The 20,295-nt window shown below is 35.1% G+C and overlaps 2 protein-coding genes across 8 annotated transcripts in view; one reads left to right on the top strand and one right to left on the bottom strand.

Annotated features, from left to right (window-relative positions):
* The first annotated feature begins 44 nt into the window (after window positions 1–44).
* Window positions 45–20,267, top strand: LOC122570386. Of its 3 annotated transcripts, none has more exons than XM_043732619.1 (12): window positions 45–1,006; window positions 1,865–3,465; window positions 4,981–5,100; window positions 5,188–5,314; window positions 15,021–15,147; window positions 15,574–15,675; window positions 15,907–16,029; window positions 16,286–16,425; window positions 16,504–16,662; window positions 16,954–17,199; window positions 17,623–17,898; window positions 19,075–20,267. In XM_043732619.1, the coding sequence occupies exons 2-12, from the start codon at window positions 3,268–3,270 to the stop codon at window positions 19,392–19,394; spliced, it is 1,938 nt and encodes a 645-aa protein (XP_043588554.1). In that variant the 5' UTR covers window positions 45–1,006; window positions 1,865–3,267; the 3' UTR covers window positions 19,395–20,267. The 3 variants fall into 3 exon arrangements, with proteins under 3 accessions (XP_043588554.1, XP_043588553.1, XP_043588555.1); XM_043732618.1 differs by having other exon boundaries at window positions 45–2,053; window positions 3,003–3,465; XM_043732620.1 differs by having other exon boundaries at window positions 45–3,465; window positions 17,623–17,768; window positions 19,075–19,313.
* LOC122570398 overlaps window positions 4,960–20,295 on the bottom strand; it is a 67,259-nt gene continuing 51,923 nt past the window's right edge. For 3 of the 5 annotated variants that reach the window (XM_043732652.1, XM_043732650.1, XM_043732653.1), the window contains 6 exons: window positions 14,138–14,336; window positions 9,742–10,138; window positions 8,883–9,062; window positions 8,104–8,248; window positions 7,918–8,019; window positions 4,960–7,263 (listed from right to left, as the gene is read on the bottom strand). In XM_043732652.1, coding sequence (XP_043588587.1) covers window positions 7,006–7,263; window positions 7,918–8,019; window positions 8,104–8,248; window positions 8,883–9,062; window positions 9,742–9,854 — 798 coding nt within the window. In that variant the 5' untranslated portion in view covers window positions 9,855–10,138; window positions 14,138–14,336 and the 3' untranslated portion in view covers window positions 4,960–7,005. Of the gene's footprint in view, window positions 7,264–7,917; window positions 8,020–8,103; window positions 8,249–8,882; window positions 9,063–9,741; window positions 10,139–14,137; window positions 14,337–15,896; window positions 16,044–20,295 lie in introns of those variants that run through there. The other 2 variants (XM_043732651.1, XM_043732654.1) reach the window with 2 other exon arrangements.

The following is a 20,295-nucleotide window of genomic DNA, read 5'->3' as shown; positions in this document are numbered from 1 at the left end:
TAATCAGATCGCCGATGTCGATACTTTGATAATTATGATTTGGAAGAAGCTTAATCTTGAATTATGTGAAATTCAAGTCACTACTAAAGACGCGTACGGTACGAAAAATCTGTAGGTTACGAAGACAGCATTTATCGACGTTACCGACCTATTCTATGATAACAATAATAAGCCGTAGGAAATGGAAGAGGGCGTACGAAACAGTGTGATTTCTATTCCGTTCTTGGTTAATGAAAGAGAAGGATATCAAATTTCCTACATCGGATAAAGATTTTAACGAGTAAAACAGGCGTCGTTAAGATTGATACCTGCAGACAAATATCAAATAGCCCTCTGAAGGAAAATTAGTTACCTAACTCGATAGAACCATGTACGTGATATATATATTTTACAGATTATTTTGATATAATGTTACAGAAATACTCGTATCGATATTTTATAATTTGATATTAGACCAACAAATTGGAAATAAAAAGAATTTGTAAATGTACAGTTCTAGTAATTCCAGCTACTTGGTTCAAGAGTACATATATGTATGAATTAATCGAGATACAAATTCTTCGCAATCAATCCGTACAAGCAAGATCACGAAGAAGCAGAATTTGTTATTTTAACTTCCATTTAATCGTTTAATCGTCGGTTCGATTATCCTACTAATTTACTTCCTAATTTTTCTTCACAAAGAAGCAATTTTGTAGAATATTTTCGACTTGTGACTTAGTGGGTGGACCTTTCACGACGCTTCGTCTCGATACGAAATTTCGCCGATGGCATAGGTAGGATAAATTTGGAACAACCATCTCGAACGAAACACGCCTGTGTTTTACGTTAGTTCCGCAGTTAGTTTCGCTTCTCCAACGCCGCGATAAAGAACTCGATATACCGCGATGTTTAACAGGTGTATCTCGATAAAAACGAAATAAAATTATCGTTCGTCAAACGACGTTTCACGCGAATAATAATTTCTCTATGAAGTTCACTTAGACGAATTATTATTATTATCTTGGTAAAATATCATAGGTGTTCCAAGCGTAAAATATTAATACACGAAATTTAAATGTCGCCAGCCTTTTCAACATAAATTGTATAAATATAAAGAATGCAAAATTATAAGAATGTGCATATAGTCGTAAATTAAACGAATGAAAAATGTTTTATACGTGTACGTATGTTCAGAGGAATAGAACTGTTGAAATATCAGAATTACGATAGATCAGAAGTATTAAAATTACGATAAACCATAATTTTTCGTGGTTTCGTAGACGCACGAACGATGCAACTGCGATTTAAAAGAAGTTTAAAATCAACGCTTCCTATGCACACTATAATTCTATATTTCCATAACAAATAACGCTGTGGTGTTCTTTAAAGTTAATGGCGTTCGGTGTAAAACGTGATTTTCTATCTCTATACATGTATACAGACAATGGAATTGAATTTTCGAAAATTGATGCTTTCGATATGAAATGTAATTCTTTATCTCTATCAACGGACAATGTAATGGGATTTTTTAAAACCGACGCTTTCAGTATAAAATATAATTTCGAGCCTTTTTTTAAAATCTTATCTTCATACAGACGTATCGTTCCGATACATCGAGCCATCATTTTCTACGTGCAAAGTCGGTCTTGCTACACACGTGAATAATAATGGGACAATAACTCGGAATAATATCGTTAAAATAATCTTTGGTTTAAGTTCAGATATATAATTCGCACGACTGTAATAATTACTTTCAATAAGTGAATAATTTTCATACTGTTTGTCGGTCGATTAATAAAAAAAATTACTCGACGAGCTACCATCGTAATTCGGAGATTTTTGCCTTTTCAATTAATTTTACATTTAATCTGATATAATTTAGGATATTTAGTTCAGTTGGTATTTTTGATAACGGTAAGATATGATATAAGAAAGACTGTATAGGCCCCTTAGATTGCTTTCCTACCAATCTAACGGAACTCGAATAAGAGGAAGATAAATCAAACGCATCCAGCGAAGGAGGAAATAAATTTTTATGCTCTGCCATCGTCCTTCTTTTAGATTGATATCGGTAATAAGCTCTCCTTGCCATCTCTCTTCTTACGCCATAAAAAATAGATCATTAATTAATATGTCTGTTTCTCATATTTGATAATCAATTGATTAATCATAATTCTCGATCGATTCGATAAATCTAAATTATCCCGTTATTTTAGATTTTTATAGATCGTATTTATAAATCGTACGCTGCTTAATAATCGACTGATTTTTAAATACTCGAGACGCCTGTTTTCTTCGGTTTTCTTCGAATACAACGTTACATCTTATCGCAAAGATATTAATTCTACGATTCGCGACATGCTTCGCTAGCCAAAATGTACATGCTCGTGTCTCTCCGTGGTCAGCAATTCCTAACAGCTATGCGTTTACTTTAGTTGTTAAAATAATCGCCGTGTATTGTACATACGCTAGCCCTGAAACGTATCCGGCAAACGTGCTCGTCTTCGACAGCCTGTAATTTAATTAGAAGATATACGAAGATATGCCAGCATACAGAAGAATTTCTTACGATTCTTATTTCTTATTATCGTTGCTGCTCGCGCGTATACGCATTGAAAATTACGACGCGATCAAATTCGCGTTTAGAAACTAACGTACGGTAATAAGATTCTCAAACTTTATGGAACCGATTTGTTGTCCGACAAATATTTTGCTATCGCAATAATAATATTTAATAATAATTTCCCAGCTATTTTGAAAGAACGTTATTTCAAAGAAATCAATCAATAGCAAAGGATCGATTCGATTAATTTTCTAGTATCTAAAATCTCGAATGATTCCAAAACGTACGTAAAATTCATCCGACATGGTACTATGTAAAATTTGGAGCGACTATATCGATTTTAAAATTCTATTTCAAATTTACCTAAAACAGTGACTTACTAAACAGTCTGATTTAGTACGCTGTCCGTACTTACTTGAATGTTCAATTTAAAAAGTGTTTTAAACGCTCGATCCAGCTTTAGATCATCGAAATCCCTCGAACATTCGCAAGCAAACTCCGAACATTACGAAACATTTTCGAAAAACGCTATACATTTTCTTTCTGAAAGAAGGATGCAACAACGGTAGCCAATAAAGCGACTGGATATCGTGGAAATTCAACGGTGTGAGAGGAAAAATATCAAGAGACGTACAGGAGAAAAGAGAGATATTGGAAGAAAGATGAAGAAACGCGGTGAAAGCGTGTGAAAGAAGAGAACGTGCTCCGAAGCGGAAAGCACGATGCCGCGTTCGCGACCGGAAGCGTTCGAGCTGATGGTCGAGGCCGACAAACCCTCCAAGTGCATCAGGTTTCTACGTTTCCTGTGGAAGTTCTTCAGATGCGTTTTTTCCCACGTGTCGTTGGTTTCGTTGGTCGTGCTCTACTGTCTGATCGGCGCGTACGCGTTCGAGGCCCTCGAGGCCACCCACGAGAAAGAGGTAGATACATCGAATTTTAATTCCATTATCTTTTTAACCCCCTCTTTACGAGACCGATTCGTTGGTACAACGAATAATCCTCGGATAGCTAAAGAAGGTAGATTGCCGAATCGTTACAAATTTTCCGAAATAATTAACACCAGTCGAAACGTCGCTTTTTTCCTTTTCATTTTTAGGTCGATAACGATGCAGCGTCGTTAAGATCTGTTAAAATACGGCATTTTATTACGAATGGAATTAAATATCTCGTTTTAGAAACTGCGTTGAATCTCTATTTTTTCAAACTCGCTTATACATTATCGCATATCTTATTGCCAGGCCGAGCGTATTTTTATGAATGCAACCGAAGAAATGAAATCCAGAGAGTCGTTTTACCTTCTAGAGTAGACTGTAACGAGTACCACGTTATAACGAGCGCACTTTGAACATATTATTTTCCCGTATTATGTGAATTTTTTGCATTCTTAAATTTTTCACCGGAGCATAAATATTCGTCGACTAATTATCATATGTTATATCGTTACGTTCGTCGGTAAAATAAAAGTTGGCATTTAAACGCTATTTTTTTTTCTTTTTCTTTTCGACGAAGATTTCCAATGTTTCGTTTTTATGGTGTTATTTTAAAAAGTAGTATCTGGTTCGTGGTGGAGTTAGCCTGGCTATATTATGCCCAGTAACGTTATCCCATTTCTTTCTTGCTAATTTTTTGATATCTATGTTCTACATTGTTTAGGTATTTTAGGATTTCGTGGTGTTTTGAAATTTCCTTTCCTTTCTTGGGTTTCTTTTGACATTGGTTAATCGCACGATTTTAATTGTTTTCTTCAAATACCGATTACGATTGCATGTCTTCTTTTTAAATCTTCCATCCTGTTTGATCTTTTTTCTTAATCTTTTGCTCGTTTAATCCTCTCTTCTCTTATTTTTTCGCTCTTTAAAGTACCCTTATTCTCTCTGTATAACAAATCCTGGCTGACCGAAGGTTCTCGAATAAAAATTCTGTATATTTCACGCCAAAAGCTACTTTTTCACCTTTCGCCGTCCCTTTTCTCTTATTTTAATCTCTTTTCTAGTACTCTATTATCATTCATTCAGTTGTACCTTCTTACATTCCTCCGCTCTTCTACGTTTCTCACTTCATTTTTTTTCTCCTGTTTCCTTTAAACTTCACTGCTCCGTCGCTTTTTCCTCTACTATTAAATCCATTTGTTTCGATAAAACCTAATAACGCGATATCTCCGCGGCAAAGACATCGAATAAAACGAAAACACTTCCATTTTCATTATCATTTAACAACAGCGAAATACAGAAATAAAACTAAACGCACAATTTGTCTCAGCCTAAATAACGTCACTTTATCTTCCCCTCTTGCAATTCTCATTCCAATTCCCTTTATCGTTCATCCCCTTCTCCCTTTCTTTAGTTTTCTTCTTTTTCTCCCCTTCTCTCTGTCTCTGTCTCTGTCTCTGTCTCTCTCTCTCTCTCTCTCTCTCTCTCTCTGTCTCTCTTATCCAGATCAAGAAGAGCATCAAAGACATCAGAGGGAACGTAGCAGAGCAGCTATGGAAGATCACGAAGGAGGTAGAGGTTCTGATTCGTGAAAATTGGACGGACAAGGCGTTACGCGAATTAAAGGTACCGGGCCATCTCATCCACATTCGGTGACCAGAGATCGAACTCGAATTTCCTCCGCCATCACTTTCCCGCTACTTTTCTTCGTAGAGCTTTGAGAACAACCTCGTGTGCATGATGGAGAAAGAGGGTTGGGATGGCAGCGAGGGTGAGGATGACATCCAATGGACCTTTGCTGGCGCTCTCTTTTACTCCATCGTCGTCATTACTACAATTGGTAAGACTAGTCATTTCGTTTCGCTTATCTTCAACAGACAATTATCTATCATAATCTTCTTTAATAATTTTCACGAATCGTCTTAATTTTCCTTAATAGTTAGCATCGATCGTAATCGTTTAGTTTTTCTTATTTTTAAGAGATAATTATTTCTCATACCTTTAATAATTTCCATGAATTATCCTAATTTTCTGTAATAGTTGTTTCCTTAACAACGAAGAACGTTATCAACAAGAGCGAAGATATTAAGGGAGCGGTAGAGTATTATCGAATTCGTATTTTTACAAATATAATTAGGAGAAACGAAATCTAGGTAGGTTTAATAGGAAGTCTATTTTCTACTAAAACGAGTGCTATAACGAACACTGTACTTTGAATATTAGTGGTTGAACAGCAGTAGCATAAGAAATCTTGATAGGTAAAAGAAGCAGAGAAAATTCATAGAAATAGAAGAAACGTTCTTAACGATAATCTTACGTGACATCAATTATCATATTTATTATACGAAATTTATATTATAACGAATATTGAATAAGTTTAATGAAAAGAGAGCGTTGTTCCATGCTTTAAATGTATATACACACGATCTTTGGTATCTTGTTAAAAGTGTTTAAAGTCTTCGTGGCTCTTTTAAAAACAGGAAGTTCGACAATTTTTAGATTGGAGCCACGACAGCGGTTTTTGTGGCTAAAAATAAGCGGCAATGTTTCATGAATCTTCATGCTCGTCTAAAATTACGTTCCACCACTGTTCTTTTTTAATTTAACTGAAATATTTATATTAACTTTCTATAACCAGAATGCATTGCTTACTCGCGACACAAGGAAAGTCATTGTTTCGATCAATTATTGAAAACTGAGATTAAAATTTTGGTTTGAAAATTGGTACCGACAATTGCCATATCATTTTACAGAAAACGTTATACCAATAAAATACTAAAGTAAAATAGATAGACAAAATAAAATCTACAAATTATAAATACATACGTGAGCACTAAACGAATCGTGTTAGTAAATTTCGATAAAGAAGTAATAAGATAAAAGTGAATACAATACAGACGAGTAAATACATGAAATACAATGTCAGATAAATCGTGTAACATGATAGATGAATAAGAATTAAAGGCGACTGCATAGATACATGAGTATTTTCGAGTCGCATAGAAGGTTAACAACTAAGTATCTACTTTTTGAATATCGTATGTACTTCTGGAAATATTTCATTTCCTTCAGAACAATCTGTTAAAGTATTTTTTCCCGTTGATATTCAACCACATCGTAAACATTCATGCGTATTCCATTTCAACCTATAACCAAACTATCTAAAAAATATTCGAAAACAAATATCCAAAGAGTATCTATACAAATTATAAATAATATTTAAAACTACGTATATACGAATATCGAGTAACGCTAGATATCTCTCTGATTCAAATATTCTTTCTATAAAAACTTGACAAATATCTTGGCAGTTTTAACAATTTCATAAACATCTTAAAAACGCTCTGAATTGCACCAACGACATTTTTCTTTCAATAATTTCCTCTCATACGCTGTCCAACTCTTTAATCCAACTCTTCGTTCAGACAGATCGATCTTATCAAGAATTTATAAGACGAAATACGCGAAGAACCATCAGAAGATCGATCAGGCGAGGAAAGGTTGCCGTTGAAGGCCTCGTGTAAATGGAGCCTAAACTTTTTCATCCACGTTAGCGTTTTGCGTCTGATTTTTCTTCAAGGAACGACTGTAAATATCAAAGTCGTTGTAATCGTAATTTTGCTCGTAAGGATTGCTATGAGGTCGTGGATAGGGCTCTGGATTTTCCCCTGGAAAATGGTAATTTCCAGGATATCTGTTAGCGCCAGTGAAACTCCCCTGGGGTCTTCGATTACCATAATTGTTTGGCGATTGCACGAAAGTCGCTGGTCCGTACTTGTTAGGACCACCCTGGAATTCGTGTAAACACTATTAAAGTTAACTGATATAATTGAAGTTATAAATAGGCTGCAGATTTTTATGCTTTTATTGGAAAATTGCAGGCGCAGAAATCTATAGATTGCATATACTATACAAAGACGTATAAAATAGTCAAACTGTAATAGTTGCTATGATATTCGGTAACTGAAACAATTGTTTACCGTACTTCTATTCTTTTTTTGTAATTATATCCATAAAGATATGAATTTGCATAATTATCCGCAGTCTAGTTACAGATTATTCTTTCGAGTACAGACGTATTTCGTTTCTCTTCTCTCTTTTCGGAAATCTAGATTTCTCGAATTTTTAATTTTGCTGTCATTGTATTTTGTTTGGACTTCATTTGGAAACATAGAAATTTGAACATTTCATTTGGCAATTCGACAATCTAGGTTTAATACAAATTTCATTCGTATGTTCAAAAACTTAGATTTCGGTAGGAGATCGGGGAATTTCGTTCAATTGGAAAGTTGAAAAGTTCAAACACTCGACGTTAATTCTTCTAGAATTCGAGTTTGCGCGATCTACGATATCGAAAATCGAGTAAAATTATCAGAAAGATATCAGAAGTTATCGTAAAATTAATAGCAGTGTTGGTAAATGTTGATATCAATAAAATGATACCGGATATGAAGGATGGTGTCCTTGTCCGTATTGTCCGGAAACCAAGGCTGGATACTTTCTGCTACTGAAGCAGCAATATTTTTTGTCCTTGGAGCAGCTTCCCTGATTAAAAAAATTATTAGAAATATCGGTAAGCAAATGGTTATAAAGTTTCAAAGATATCGGTCATTTTTCCATATTTCTTACAAATTTCAATCCGGTAGAGGGGCAATTGAAGCTGTATCTGCATTTACAAGTGTCGTATTCTCTATATCGAGGATCGTCCTTCACCCACGATGGCACGAAACCGTTTTCCAACTCGCCATCGTCGATATTTGCGGTGTAGGAGGGTCTGCACAGGTTAAAGTAAAAGTAAATATTATTCAACGGTTGCTTCTTTAAGTGATATAATGGTTTAAGCTTTTTGCAGTTTCAATCCTGCGTTTGATCAGGAAACCGATAGAATTTAGTATTTCCAGAAAATATTTCACAAGTAGATTTTAATCTGTTAAAAGGTTTTACAGTTTAAAAGGAATAATATACATGTATGGTATGCAATAGTGATAAAGTTAGGTGGAAAACCCTGCGTATATACGTTCTTCCTTTATTTTTACTCTAATACAACGTTTTTCCACGTGATCGAAAGTGCTTAAATCTCTATTATACGTTATTTTTCAGTTTGTCATTGGCATACTAAAAATTCAGATTCAATCGATTCCCGACAAAGCCCGATATCGAAATGTGCTCAAATATTCTGCAGCCGCCGATATTCGTAACAGAGTTGAACAATCGAACTCGAACCAAACCTAAATCCAACCTAAATCCGATCCAACCCCCGGATCGTGTAACTCGGAATGTTTGGCCGCTTTTCATAAAATCCAACAGTGGTGGAGATCATTCGATCGTACAAAGCCAATCAACATGGAGGACGCGAACGACGAAAACAGACTTACTGGGTTGGAAAACAGCGAGAAGATACGAAATACCTTTTTATAATGCCCGTTGGTCCACCAGGACCAACAAGAACTTCTTTGTTGCCAGGATACGACGGTGACACAATGGGTCTACTGTTAGAACCGTAAGGTCCGGTGCTCTGCGGTCTAAATCCTACCAAAGGTCTTTCGTGGCCGAGATCCTCGAAGTTCTCGTTCACCTGGTACCTATAACTGAACAAATAGCTCCGATGAACAATTTTCTTTCGATTTTCTTTCTTCTTCTTCTTCTTCTTCTTCTTCTTCTTTTTCTTCTGCAGAGCAAAAGGGAAAAAAGTTTTTAAAGATATTTAAAGTTATTATCTTAATTGTTGGCTAGAGAAATTGAAATTGAAAAAGGGAAGGTAGCAGAATGATTAAGGGCTGGGGATGTGGTGTATTTTGATGGTGGAGCCTTTTTCAGAACGCTCTCACGTTTAAAGTTCCGATGAGAACTCGCGTCTTCCGTTTAAAAAGATTCATGCTGCGAGGTCAGATTTTTAAATATCAAATCAAATTCTCCATCGCGTATAAAGAAACGAGTTTTAAAATTCCGACAAATCTTATCCTATCGATATTGCTCTTAGTAAATTATAGTATCCACTTTCAAAATCGTCTTTCCATCACATCCTTCTACCTTTCCAATTTACCTGGATCTTTCGTTTTCTTTTTCCACGTTAAAATTCCACGTCACGATATTTCAACAAATATCGAATCAAATATTCAATACTTTCACCGCGATACGAAATGTTTACATCTCGTCTGTAAAAAATATCAAACTCCTCCAAATACATTACAATTCACCTGGAAAACCATGATTCGTCGATATCTTGCGTCCCATCGAAAAGAAAGAAACCCCAAAAATTCAACACACCTTGTTCTATCGACGTCGCTCTCCTGTTCGTCTCTGTGCTTCCATGTCCACCCATCTTCTTCAGCGACCACCATCGCAATAGCGACGCAACAAACGAGAAAGAAGGTTGCCATCGTTCCACGAGAAGGCGTGATTTCGTCTGGTTGTTACTTTGGTCAGCTTCACCGGCGAATATCGCCGACGGTCGACTAAAACGAGAGTGAAAGTGGATCCCGTCTTTATATATGCACCGTTGGAAGGTGAACGCACCGTGTGGCTGGTTTCGAGGTCCCTTCGATAGCGATCTCGGATCAACAGTTTTCGTCAGAGGGTGAATCACCCCTTGTGCGGCTCGTTTTAATCGCAGGTGTTCTCGTTACGCGGATTAGGATCGTTTAGAGGGCTTAGAGGTTTCAATCTGTAAATTGACGCGAGGAAATTGATGCTGGAATATTTGTTTAGCGGTGAGCGTGAGGCGAATGTTAGAAATTTGATGGGAAAATTAATAATGACTAAGCTGAAAGGTAAAACGAGAATCGAGAAGATCGGCGATTGAACAGGGGAAGAATATTCCTTCGAAAGATTCTACGTACGAGAAATGGATATGACGGTGTGGACGTTTATACATTTATGGGAAATTTAAAGACACTAAAGGAACAAGGAGTGGAAAAAGTCTACAAATATTTAAAGTAGATAGTATAAATATAATTGCAAAGAAAGAACTATGATAGACAATTGTTTTCTTACTGAATATTATAGCTGGTATTGCAGTTTGAATATTTTATACGTTTTTGTATACTACATGTACTCTGTAGATTTTTGTACCTTCGATTTTCCAATAGACGCATAAACATCCAAATGCACAAACTAATTACCTTCATGAAAATATGAAATGATATAAACATCGATAGAATAATATTGTGCGAAAATTTGCAAGTACGACATCGAAGGGGAAATGAGAATGGAGAAAATCGAAGAGTGAGAATATTCGTCCCAAGTTTGAATAGAATTGAAAGATAAAGTAAACATTGAGAAAGAAGTTCGAAAAAAGTTGAACGATGAAATATATTTAAAAAAACTGCAGTTAAAATGATTCCATGCAAATTTTCAAAGAAAATAAAATTGATGAACTTGGAGATTGAAAATATTAGAAAATATTGATGGTTCGGCGAATGAGAGAAAGAACTTTAAGGCAGAACGAAAACTGGCAGATACGTACATTATATATTCGTAATAATAATTAAACTATTTTAACTTATTTGAGGATTTATATCAGCGATAAAAAGTAACATTGACCTTAATCGCTATTCTCCAAAATGCTACTTAAACCAAAATATACAAATGCGGCCCACCAAATGCGCGAACGTAACGTGTTAGGTAACGTGAGGTGAGCACGTGGGTGCATTGCATTGCACTGAAACCAGTGTTTCTCGTGCCTGTCCTTCGATCTGGGAAAATCCACCGATTCGAGAAGGGGAAGTCGGTTTCATTACAGGTGGTTTTCTGACCTCTTTCATTGGACAAGATCCAGCGAAATGGCGTAACACTCCTTCACGCTACTTTGCCAGTTGTTCTTCGAAGGACATCTGCATTGTCTTCGATTCCTGAACCTAATGACTGTAGCAATTTTTTTTATTCTTACATGAAAATGGTGAGTCGTTTCTTGTGAACCGTTCGCTTGTTTCACATATATGCGAATATGTTACGTACACCGTGAACAATTTACCATTATCAAATATTCAGTTTTCTCAAATTTCATTTCCTTTTGAAATTGTTGACGAATTAATACAATTACAGCTTTACAAATACGTTTCATTATTCAAGTTTCTTCGATCTTCTTTTTCGATTTTCGCTTTACCTTTCAATTCTACTGAAATCTGGCTCGAATGTTGACGATCTTCGATCTCCTCAGCTTTTATCTCTCCCCAAAAATAGATAGAACAGATAGAAGTTCTTGATTTGAAACAATCCTGATAAGCAGAGAGCTATTTTACAGTATATTAATTATTATCGATTAATTCAGAAGCGATAGGGAATGTACGAATTTTGGTATTTTTATCCTTGCAATATTGCATTGATCTGTACATGTAAACGAATGTTACTTCGTATTCCTTTATTTTAAATAGACCTAGAGTCAAAATTACGTAATCAATGAAATTAGACTGAAAATTAAATAATCGTTGAAATCAAAATGAACTAGTGTTAACTAGTGTTAAACTGTCGCTATGTATCATAAATGTTAATAATGTAGCGCGTAAGAAAGTTGATGTAATATGTAAGAATTTTTGCTTTTTGTTAGATTTACGTATCATACCTACTTATTATCATGGAATTATTTCTACGTGTAACGTATATATCAGTGTGACGTGTTTAAAATTACATAACTCTGATAAGTAGAGTTAAGTAACTTAATAAGGTAGCGTGTAAGAATTTGTAACTAGAAATACGTGAAAGTTTATAAACCCCTTTGCAATGCGTCACAAGGCGAGCAATAAAATATACTATTACTTTTATATATATATATATATATACACTTGCAAATATTTAAGAAGCCCGTAAAAAGAACGTGCCAATTATTCCTCACCGTCACTTTTCTTTGTTATTAACCATTTCCAAAGTTTCTGCAATTAAACAAAACTTTCGTGGAAGATACAAAACTTTTTGAACGATCGTATTTCATTTAACGCCGCGTCATTATAAAACCAGGCAACGTTAAACGTCAGAGGAAATCTTTCTAGATGAAAGAAAATGGTCGAGCTCTTGGAAGCGACGTTTCCCGACGGTCGGGTGTAACTTTGTTTTTTTTGGGGGGGAAAAAAGCCACGGTCGAACGAAAATCCAATGATCAAGGTCATTTTCACGAAGAACGCTGTCCCGACCACCGAGGAAATTCACTTTTCCTCCGGGACAGGAAGCCGGCAGCGTCACGTAATTCGTTTTCCTTGATTTTTGCGCCGTGTCGCCGACCAACGATCTCGTCGATTAACCGTTTCATCGTTCCACGACGAAAGGGGACACCTAAATTTGTTAGGTTCGTTGGGAAAATTCTTTGTAACACCGCCACGGTGCGGCGTGCAGTGAAGAAAAATCAAAGTAATTATTGTTCGATGATATACCATCAGTCTGTAATATAAATGTAACAACAATAATTCTTTCCAAAATCGACAGAGCATTAGTAAAAATCGTTTTTTAAATCTAATCACTTGAAAGTCGATTCATTCGTTCGTTGTACGTTCTTGTTTATCGATTCTCGAATATTTTTACAATTTACAATTTCAATTAAAAAGTTTCTTTCTTTCTTTAACGAGCGGTTTTAAACAATCGGCTCGAACCGATTTTGTAATTTTGATTATTCTATGTCAAAAAAGTATGTAATGGTGTAATAAAAAGAAGGAAGATTTCACACGTGCGTTATGCACAAAATACACATGCATTTTTGCGCGGAAGAAATATTATCGCGAATATGTAGTTCACTTTACACCATTCGTCTTTTTCCTCTTTCGTTTTTTCCTCGTACCGATCGTTTACGAGAAAAACGCTGGCTGGTAATAAAGCGAACACCCCATATACAATATAATATATTCATCTTTTGCTGCCGGCTGCAAAAGGAGCTTGATTTACATAGATTTCTCATTCGCACTCTCGTGTAACCTCGATATACCCTAGATTATCATATACATTTAAACTTACTCTTAATAAATAACAAATTAATAAATAATGACATAGTAAATTCATTAATAGGACAAATTAGAAATAAATATTTGTGACTGCTAAATAACTTGAGAATCGAAAAGACGTACAAAATCACAATGGCAAAGAGTGACGTAATGGCATGAAATTTCGATCTCTCCTCGAGGAATCTGGTTATAATGCATCGCGAAAAATCGACCAACAAACAAAGGCTTATAACGCGTGACCGAGTTGCGTTCCGAAATCCAGCTGGAACATCCGTTCCTCTTTTGTGTTCGATCGATCGATCCTCGTCCCTTTCCGGCGGATGAGCTCAATCTTCTCCATCTTCCTGCTCTCATTCTTTCTCGATCGTTAATTAGAGCAATTAAAAAGTACAAGAAAAAAAGGACAAGAACAAGAGAAGAAGGAATAAAAAATAGAAATCTTTCTCAGTAACACTTGGCGTTAAAGACCTTATAAATTACAATATATAGGATATTCTAAAAAATTGGTCCCGTACTTCTGAAGCGTCCAATACTCAGCAAAAGCAAGCAAAAAGATGTTCATACGCTTCGCTTCCAAATAATTTTTACAATGTGGTTAACACCTTTTTGCTTTGCACGAGTATTATGGGAACTACGAGTAACGCTCGTGAAAGTTGATTCCAAACGTTTTCTGAAACGTTCTAAATGAATTAAGATTACATTTATATCTCTAAAACTAAAATTTTTAAAGTTAAATTTACCATCAAAATTAAGTGATCTTCGGACGTCGTGTATAGCAAAACGTGCGATTAGGATTTGCTACGGTGATTGTAAAAAATGTGTATAATGAAGCAGTGACCTTGACCCAGACTATAGGAGACGAAGAAACATTTCTTGTTACGAAATTGGTGGAGGCTGAGACAACCTTGATGATCCTTCCGAGTATTACGCGTGTTGACCCTGGAAATATTTGAACAAGGTTGAGAACACGAGGCTCGTTCCTTGAAAAGTTTGAATAATGACATTAATTACTTGCAACCTTCGGTTCGGAGCGTGTAAGAGTAAATTAAAGGTGAATCATGGAGATTTTTGTGTTACTGGGATATATAGTATATCGCTGGGAATATTTTAAAAGTCGAGAACCAATTACAATTTTTAAGGATTTATTTAGGAATTTTTTAAGCTTATGATCATTGTAATAAGCTCATTGTAAATTGGAGACATATCCCAAAACTTGACTAAAACTTTGAAATTATTAAAAAATTGTTACTTTACAAATTACAATGAAATTCTGAATTAAATATCTGCAAGTTACCAATATTTTTTAAAAATATCGTTATTAAATGTCCCATCGTAAAATTCCAAATTTCCTAGGCTTCAAAAATAAAAGATAAATAACGGTAATTCGGATAATAATCAATATTTTAGTATAGATTGAAATATCGCGATAAATATTGCGTATAAGAAAGTGAAAATAATATCGCATAAACTATTATATTATTGTCATGTAAATTATGGGCTGTAAGAAAGGTAGGCGCAGATCAAGTGAAAATTACGCCCATAATTTTCGACCTAACAGAATTAATTGCGCATTACGTGAGCGGGGAAATTACGCAAGGCTAATCGAGCGTTCCTCGACTCCAGGGTACGGTCACATCGCACCGAAGACCAAGAACGGGAAAGTGGTCACCATATTCTATGCTATCGTTGGGATTCCCCTCATGTTGCTTTGCCTCTCCAACATTGGCGATATCATGGCTTCGAGTTTCAGGTAAACGATTGCGTATAACGCAGAAAAATGCGCTTCATTTATACTTTCTAATGCTTTCGATGCTAAAACAACCAATTTCTAATGTATATTTAAGTATACGGTCGAATCTCTTCAAGACAATTTTGTTCCTTTCCTTTCGTTATTATTATTTCGAATTAGATTACATAGAAATATGTATTATCGAATTTTTCCACGAATTGGCGTCACGAGAGATTTCAAAGCACGTTAACTGCGAATGTAAAGTGAAGACGCAAATGAAAATGTCGAGGGAAGAGAGAAAAGCAACTAATTACGTAAATATTTCTCAAGTTATTCTACATTCCTCAGATTTTATTAAAATATACAATCACTGTAAAAAAGAGTCTTGTCTATATGGACATTTTATTATATTAATTACTGTTTCTTTTATCTTTATTATGTCATTAGATTTTTATACTGGAGAGTTTGCTGTTACATATGCACGAAACCACCAAGAAAAAGGCGACCAAGAAGTCACTTCGTCAGATCATATTCCATGAAACAACCAGGGTATTTATTTAACTCATGAGTATCTTTTTGAGCACAATTACGGAAATAAAAACTTAAATGTTTATAACGAGCGGTTTACTTTCAACATTCTTTTCTATATATTTTGTATTTACATTTTGCATATATTGGCATATTTAAATTTCATATAAATGCATAAACATCCGCAGTTTCCTCATAAAAAACATAATATTCTGTAACAAATACGTACAATAAAAACATACTTTTGGAAAGGCGATATGGTGGAAGCAGGGGTGGCTTTGGAAGATCCATTAGGGTGAGCCAGAGATCTGCAGACTCAGCTTTGGGTTTGTCCGAAACACTGGCCAGATCATCGTACTTTGACGCAGATAATAAGTATGCTATGTACTTTTAATTTTGTTATTTTATTTAAAGGTAACATCCTAATCACATAGATTCTTGAAATGTTTTTAATATAGCGATAGCGAAAAGGCGTGTCGTTTATTATTTGATAAAGCGTTCGATAGAGAATTTAGATAAAAAGAAATTTCCTTTGAAGAAGATTCCTTAAATATAAATAAAGAGAAAATCATTTAATTAAAAAGAAATATCTACAATAATTTCTTCTTTTATTTTCTTTGCTTCAATCGAGGTACAATGTACGTCGATACGAAGATTCGGAACTCAAGAGATCCAGTTCTTTGTATCCATCGTCAGTAAATCCAAACTTTGGATTTAAATCCGCGACAGTGTCCAGATATTCGGATTTGCCGATGGTAAAATCAAGCAGAGGTATCTGAAACACATTCCGTGAAATTATCTATGAGAAAATGGAAGAAAGAAACATTTCTAAATGACGATTGCGTTTAGCTAGTCCCAAGATGACGACGCAATCGTTAGACAGGAAGTTGCTAATGCGTTCGCCGAATGACACTGATCGTTCTCCGGTTTTGTGCAACCAATATGCGTTGGATGATTTGGAGGAAGAATTACGACGCTGGCACTCCTCCGCTGAGGACAGAAGTGACTGTGAGTTGTAAAAATAATCGGCAAAAAATTAAATATAAATTATAACGTAATCAATATACTTTACGATAGTTTTATAATATAAATATATATAATATTTACGATATAATTTATTAATCTTGTCAACATTGAATATACGCGATTCGTCAGGACAATTCTATATTCGTATATATGATAATAATAAAGAAGGAAAGAAAATTTGTGAAAAATTTAAAATTAAGAAAAGAAATGAAAATAGGAAGAGGGAATGATGGTTAATCCTCTGTCTAATAAATATGATTCTTTCATTTGCAGTAGGCAATACAAGCAAGTCTCGGGTGGAACCAGAAGCGGCAGAAACCCTGGAAAATGTGGAGAAACAAGCGCCATTAGTGACGAGGTCGTTGCCCAGAAGATGCTTATCCATGGAAGGCGCGACTAGCAACTGCAGGACGAACCTGGCACAGCCTTTACGGCCGTCGCCCACTTACTTGGAACTAGAGAACTCCAGAAGGTCCCAATTTTCAAAAAGTAGACGTTATAGAACTAATTATCCCACTGGTAAATAATTTCTCTTTTTCCAATTCTATTCGTTAGATTTATTTTCCTAATTCAAATTTTCAAGTTGAATTTCCTGAAACTTTCAAATTCTCTAATTTATACTTTTTATAAATTCTGTAAATTCCTCTAAATTTATATTATAAATTTTTCTAAATTTATATTCTAATCCATGTCACATTTACATTCACATATTTATATCTCACATTTCTTACATTATTCGCTTATTTCCATAATATATTTTATCATCTTTCTATTTATTTCGATACATTTATTTATCTTTTTAGTAAAATCATAACAATTTCTATGTAAATATTTGCAACCTCTTGTTTCTTATCTATATCTTTATTTCATCTCGAATTTGTGTTTATTCATAGCTGTTTGTTTATAATAAATTTTGTTTCTCCTTCTTGTTTTTCGATGAAGCTCGCTCTTACAGAAGAGACACACTGCCATCGGATATAATGTCCTCAGCTGGATTTTCTGCACACAGACAAGTATACATAGACGATTTTGACTCAGATTATGAGTATCACGTAAACGACGATCAGGAAAGGCAGCGAATAAAGCCGGTACCAATATGGTTATGCGTCTTCCTGGTAGTTAGTTACATTTTTGGTGGCGCTTTCTTATTTAGCGCTTGGGAACATTGGCCATTCCTCGATTCTGCATATTTTTGCTTTATTACTCTCACTACCATAGGTTAGTACAGCTTTTCTTCTTTTCCGTTTTTATTTGGTATGTTTTTAATATTTAATTAGTTAATAATTTGATACTTTTATTAAGCCTTACTTTGTACGTGGTGTTCATTTAGAGGCTCCACAGAAGTTTATGAAACTTGATGAACATCTCCTTCGTTCTGCCAATTTTTGCTTCATTACTCTCAGAACAACTTCTTTCTCTTTTTTAATTATCCAATTAGAATTTTTGCACTTTGTGGTGTTTGAATTACATCTTGCTTGTGTCTACGGCTTCGACTTCAAGATTTTAAATAACGTTATGAAGTTTGAAGCATTTTACGAAGTTGGAGAATTTCTTCTGCTTTGTTACTTCTTGCGCCTTTGAAACTCAATAAAATTCTGTTTCTTTTTTTCTGTTTTTTAATTAATTAGCACATTAGCAGCATTTTATTTTTAAATTATTATGCCTATTACACGTATTAAATTATTATTCTAATAATATTCCACAGCATTTACTAATTTAAACATTCTGAAACATTTGATGAAATTTCAATTAGAAAACACTTTATGTTTTAATCTAATTTTAAATTCGTCTTTTCCATCGTTGGAATCGAATGAAAGCTGTCCCTTGATTTTGCGACATTCCCAAATCGCATCACGCATGCACTAATTATTTCTCTCTCACCTTTTCCTGCCAAAAGTTCTGCATAATTGAACCTCTCGTCCCAAATAGCCACTCGATAACTTCCACACTTCTCTAAACACTTGTCATTCGATTCTGACGCATGAGAGGTTCATTCACCCTTTGCACACCGAAAGGTCGTTTACCTTTTCGTCATTGCACGTGCATCATCCACTGGAAATTTATAGATATTGATGTTGCGTATAAAATTTAATGGAAATTAATATTATAGAATTATTCAAGAATTATTATAGGATTATTTTCAATATTACAGAATTATTATTATTTTTAAATTAATATTATACAGTCATATATAGGAGCACAATTGCGCGTGCACTCGCTTGCAAGACGCGCTACGCTAAAACTACGTAGGAAGCAACGTAGGAAGTAAAATAAAAAACCAGGAACACGATAACGTGCTTCCTCTGTGCTTCCCGACTGCGAGAATCATCCCGATAAAATAAAATAAAAGGAAGAAAGCGAAGATGATACCGAAAGTGCACATTTGATTTGCAGGATTCGGTGACTTCGTTCCAGCGTACAAGCTGGATGCACATAAAGGGATCGCGGTTTGCTCGTTGTACTTGTTATTTGGAATTGCTTTGCTGGCGATGAGCTTCAATCTGGTGCAAGAGGAGGTCATCAACAACGTGAAGAACGTCGCGAAGAGGCTCGGGATCATCAAAGAGAGTGACGACGAGGAAGATGCCGACGACTACGACCCGTACGACGTCGAATACAACGACGAGGTTGACAACGAGCTCGAGGGCTACGTTCTCGATACTCCTCGATGTCACTCGATGACTAGGAACGTTCGCGGAATTTCCATCGCCTAGCCAACCTCCAACACCCGAATCTTCATTCATTCACCAAATATACTTACCTCCCTTTCTCCAGTTTATCCCCCCTTCCCTCTTCATTTTTTCTCTTTCTTCTTCGTTTTTTCTATTTCCTTTCCCCTTCCTCTTTCAGTTTTTCTTTTTTTCTTCATCCGTGGTAATCGGACGATGTCCGAACGAAACTGAAATGTCCGAATGTCTTACGATTGTACACTCTCAGTCAAAAATTTGGAGCAGCTTTATTTATGGAACGAAGCATGCTTTTGAAGAACATTGTAATGGTAAATTTTATTTTTAAACGTAGTCGATTATTGGCTTATTATTATTAGCAGACTGCGAAAGTTCATGCAAATTCACATCTTTATGAATACAGTCACAGGAATGGTCGCAGTTTTTATATGTCATACGTATTACGATACTATTTCACAACTAACCGGAGTAACATGCAACAAACTGGAAAAACCCTTACACTGGTTCAGGGATTCCCCGGTCTAACAATCAACGTAATCGACACTCCAATGTTCCTTTCTCTAAGGCGCTGCTTTCCCATTCACTAACTTCGAAATCATAATCACCATTCATTATCATTCGTGATATTATATTCATATTTGTCAAAACGTTCTGATTAGAAAATTATCTTCTACTATTTTCTCAAAATTCCGCATTCAACTTTGTTATTATAATTCTAATTATAAATAGGATCGTAATTTATAATAACACTCTGTAAAACAAGTTACGAATGCAGTGAAGAATATAACAAAATTAAATATTTCTCTGGAAAATATTACTCTTTCTCTCAGAAATGTCCCCCTTTGTAAATATTCTAACGTGGATTATGATAACTTGATCCCTCTCGGCCAATGTACAAGTTACTTTATATCTGTTGAAAAAAAAAGGT

Source organism: Bombus pyrosoma, linkage group LG8 (assembly GCF_014825855.1).
Source record: "Bombus pyrosoma isolate SC7728 linkage group LG8, ASM1482585v1, whole genome shotgun sequence".
Classification (NCBI taxonomy): domain Eukaryota; kingdom Metazoa; phylum Arthropoda; class Insecta; order Hymenoptera; family Apidae; genus Bombus; species Bombus pyrosoma.
Note: the sequence above shows the minus strand (reverse complement) of the source record. Positions and strands in the feature narration are given on the sequence as shown.

Bases quoted from the DNA above. Each gene is read 5' to 3' on its own strand.
- LOC122570386 (XM_043732619.1), top strand. From the start codon at position 3,268: ATGCCGCGTTCGCGACCGGAAGCGTTCGAGCTGATGGTCGAGGCCGAC. The intron at 5,315-15,020 runs GTAAGACTAGTC...CCTCGACTCCAG, and splicing joins CGTCGTCATTACTACAATTG to GGTACGGTCACATCGCACCG. The intron at 15,148-15,573 runs GTAAACGATTGC...TTATGTCATTAG, and splicing joins ATCATGGCTTCGAGTTTCAG to ATTTTTATACTGGAGAGTTT.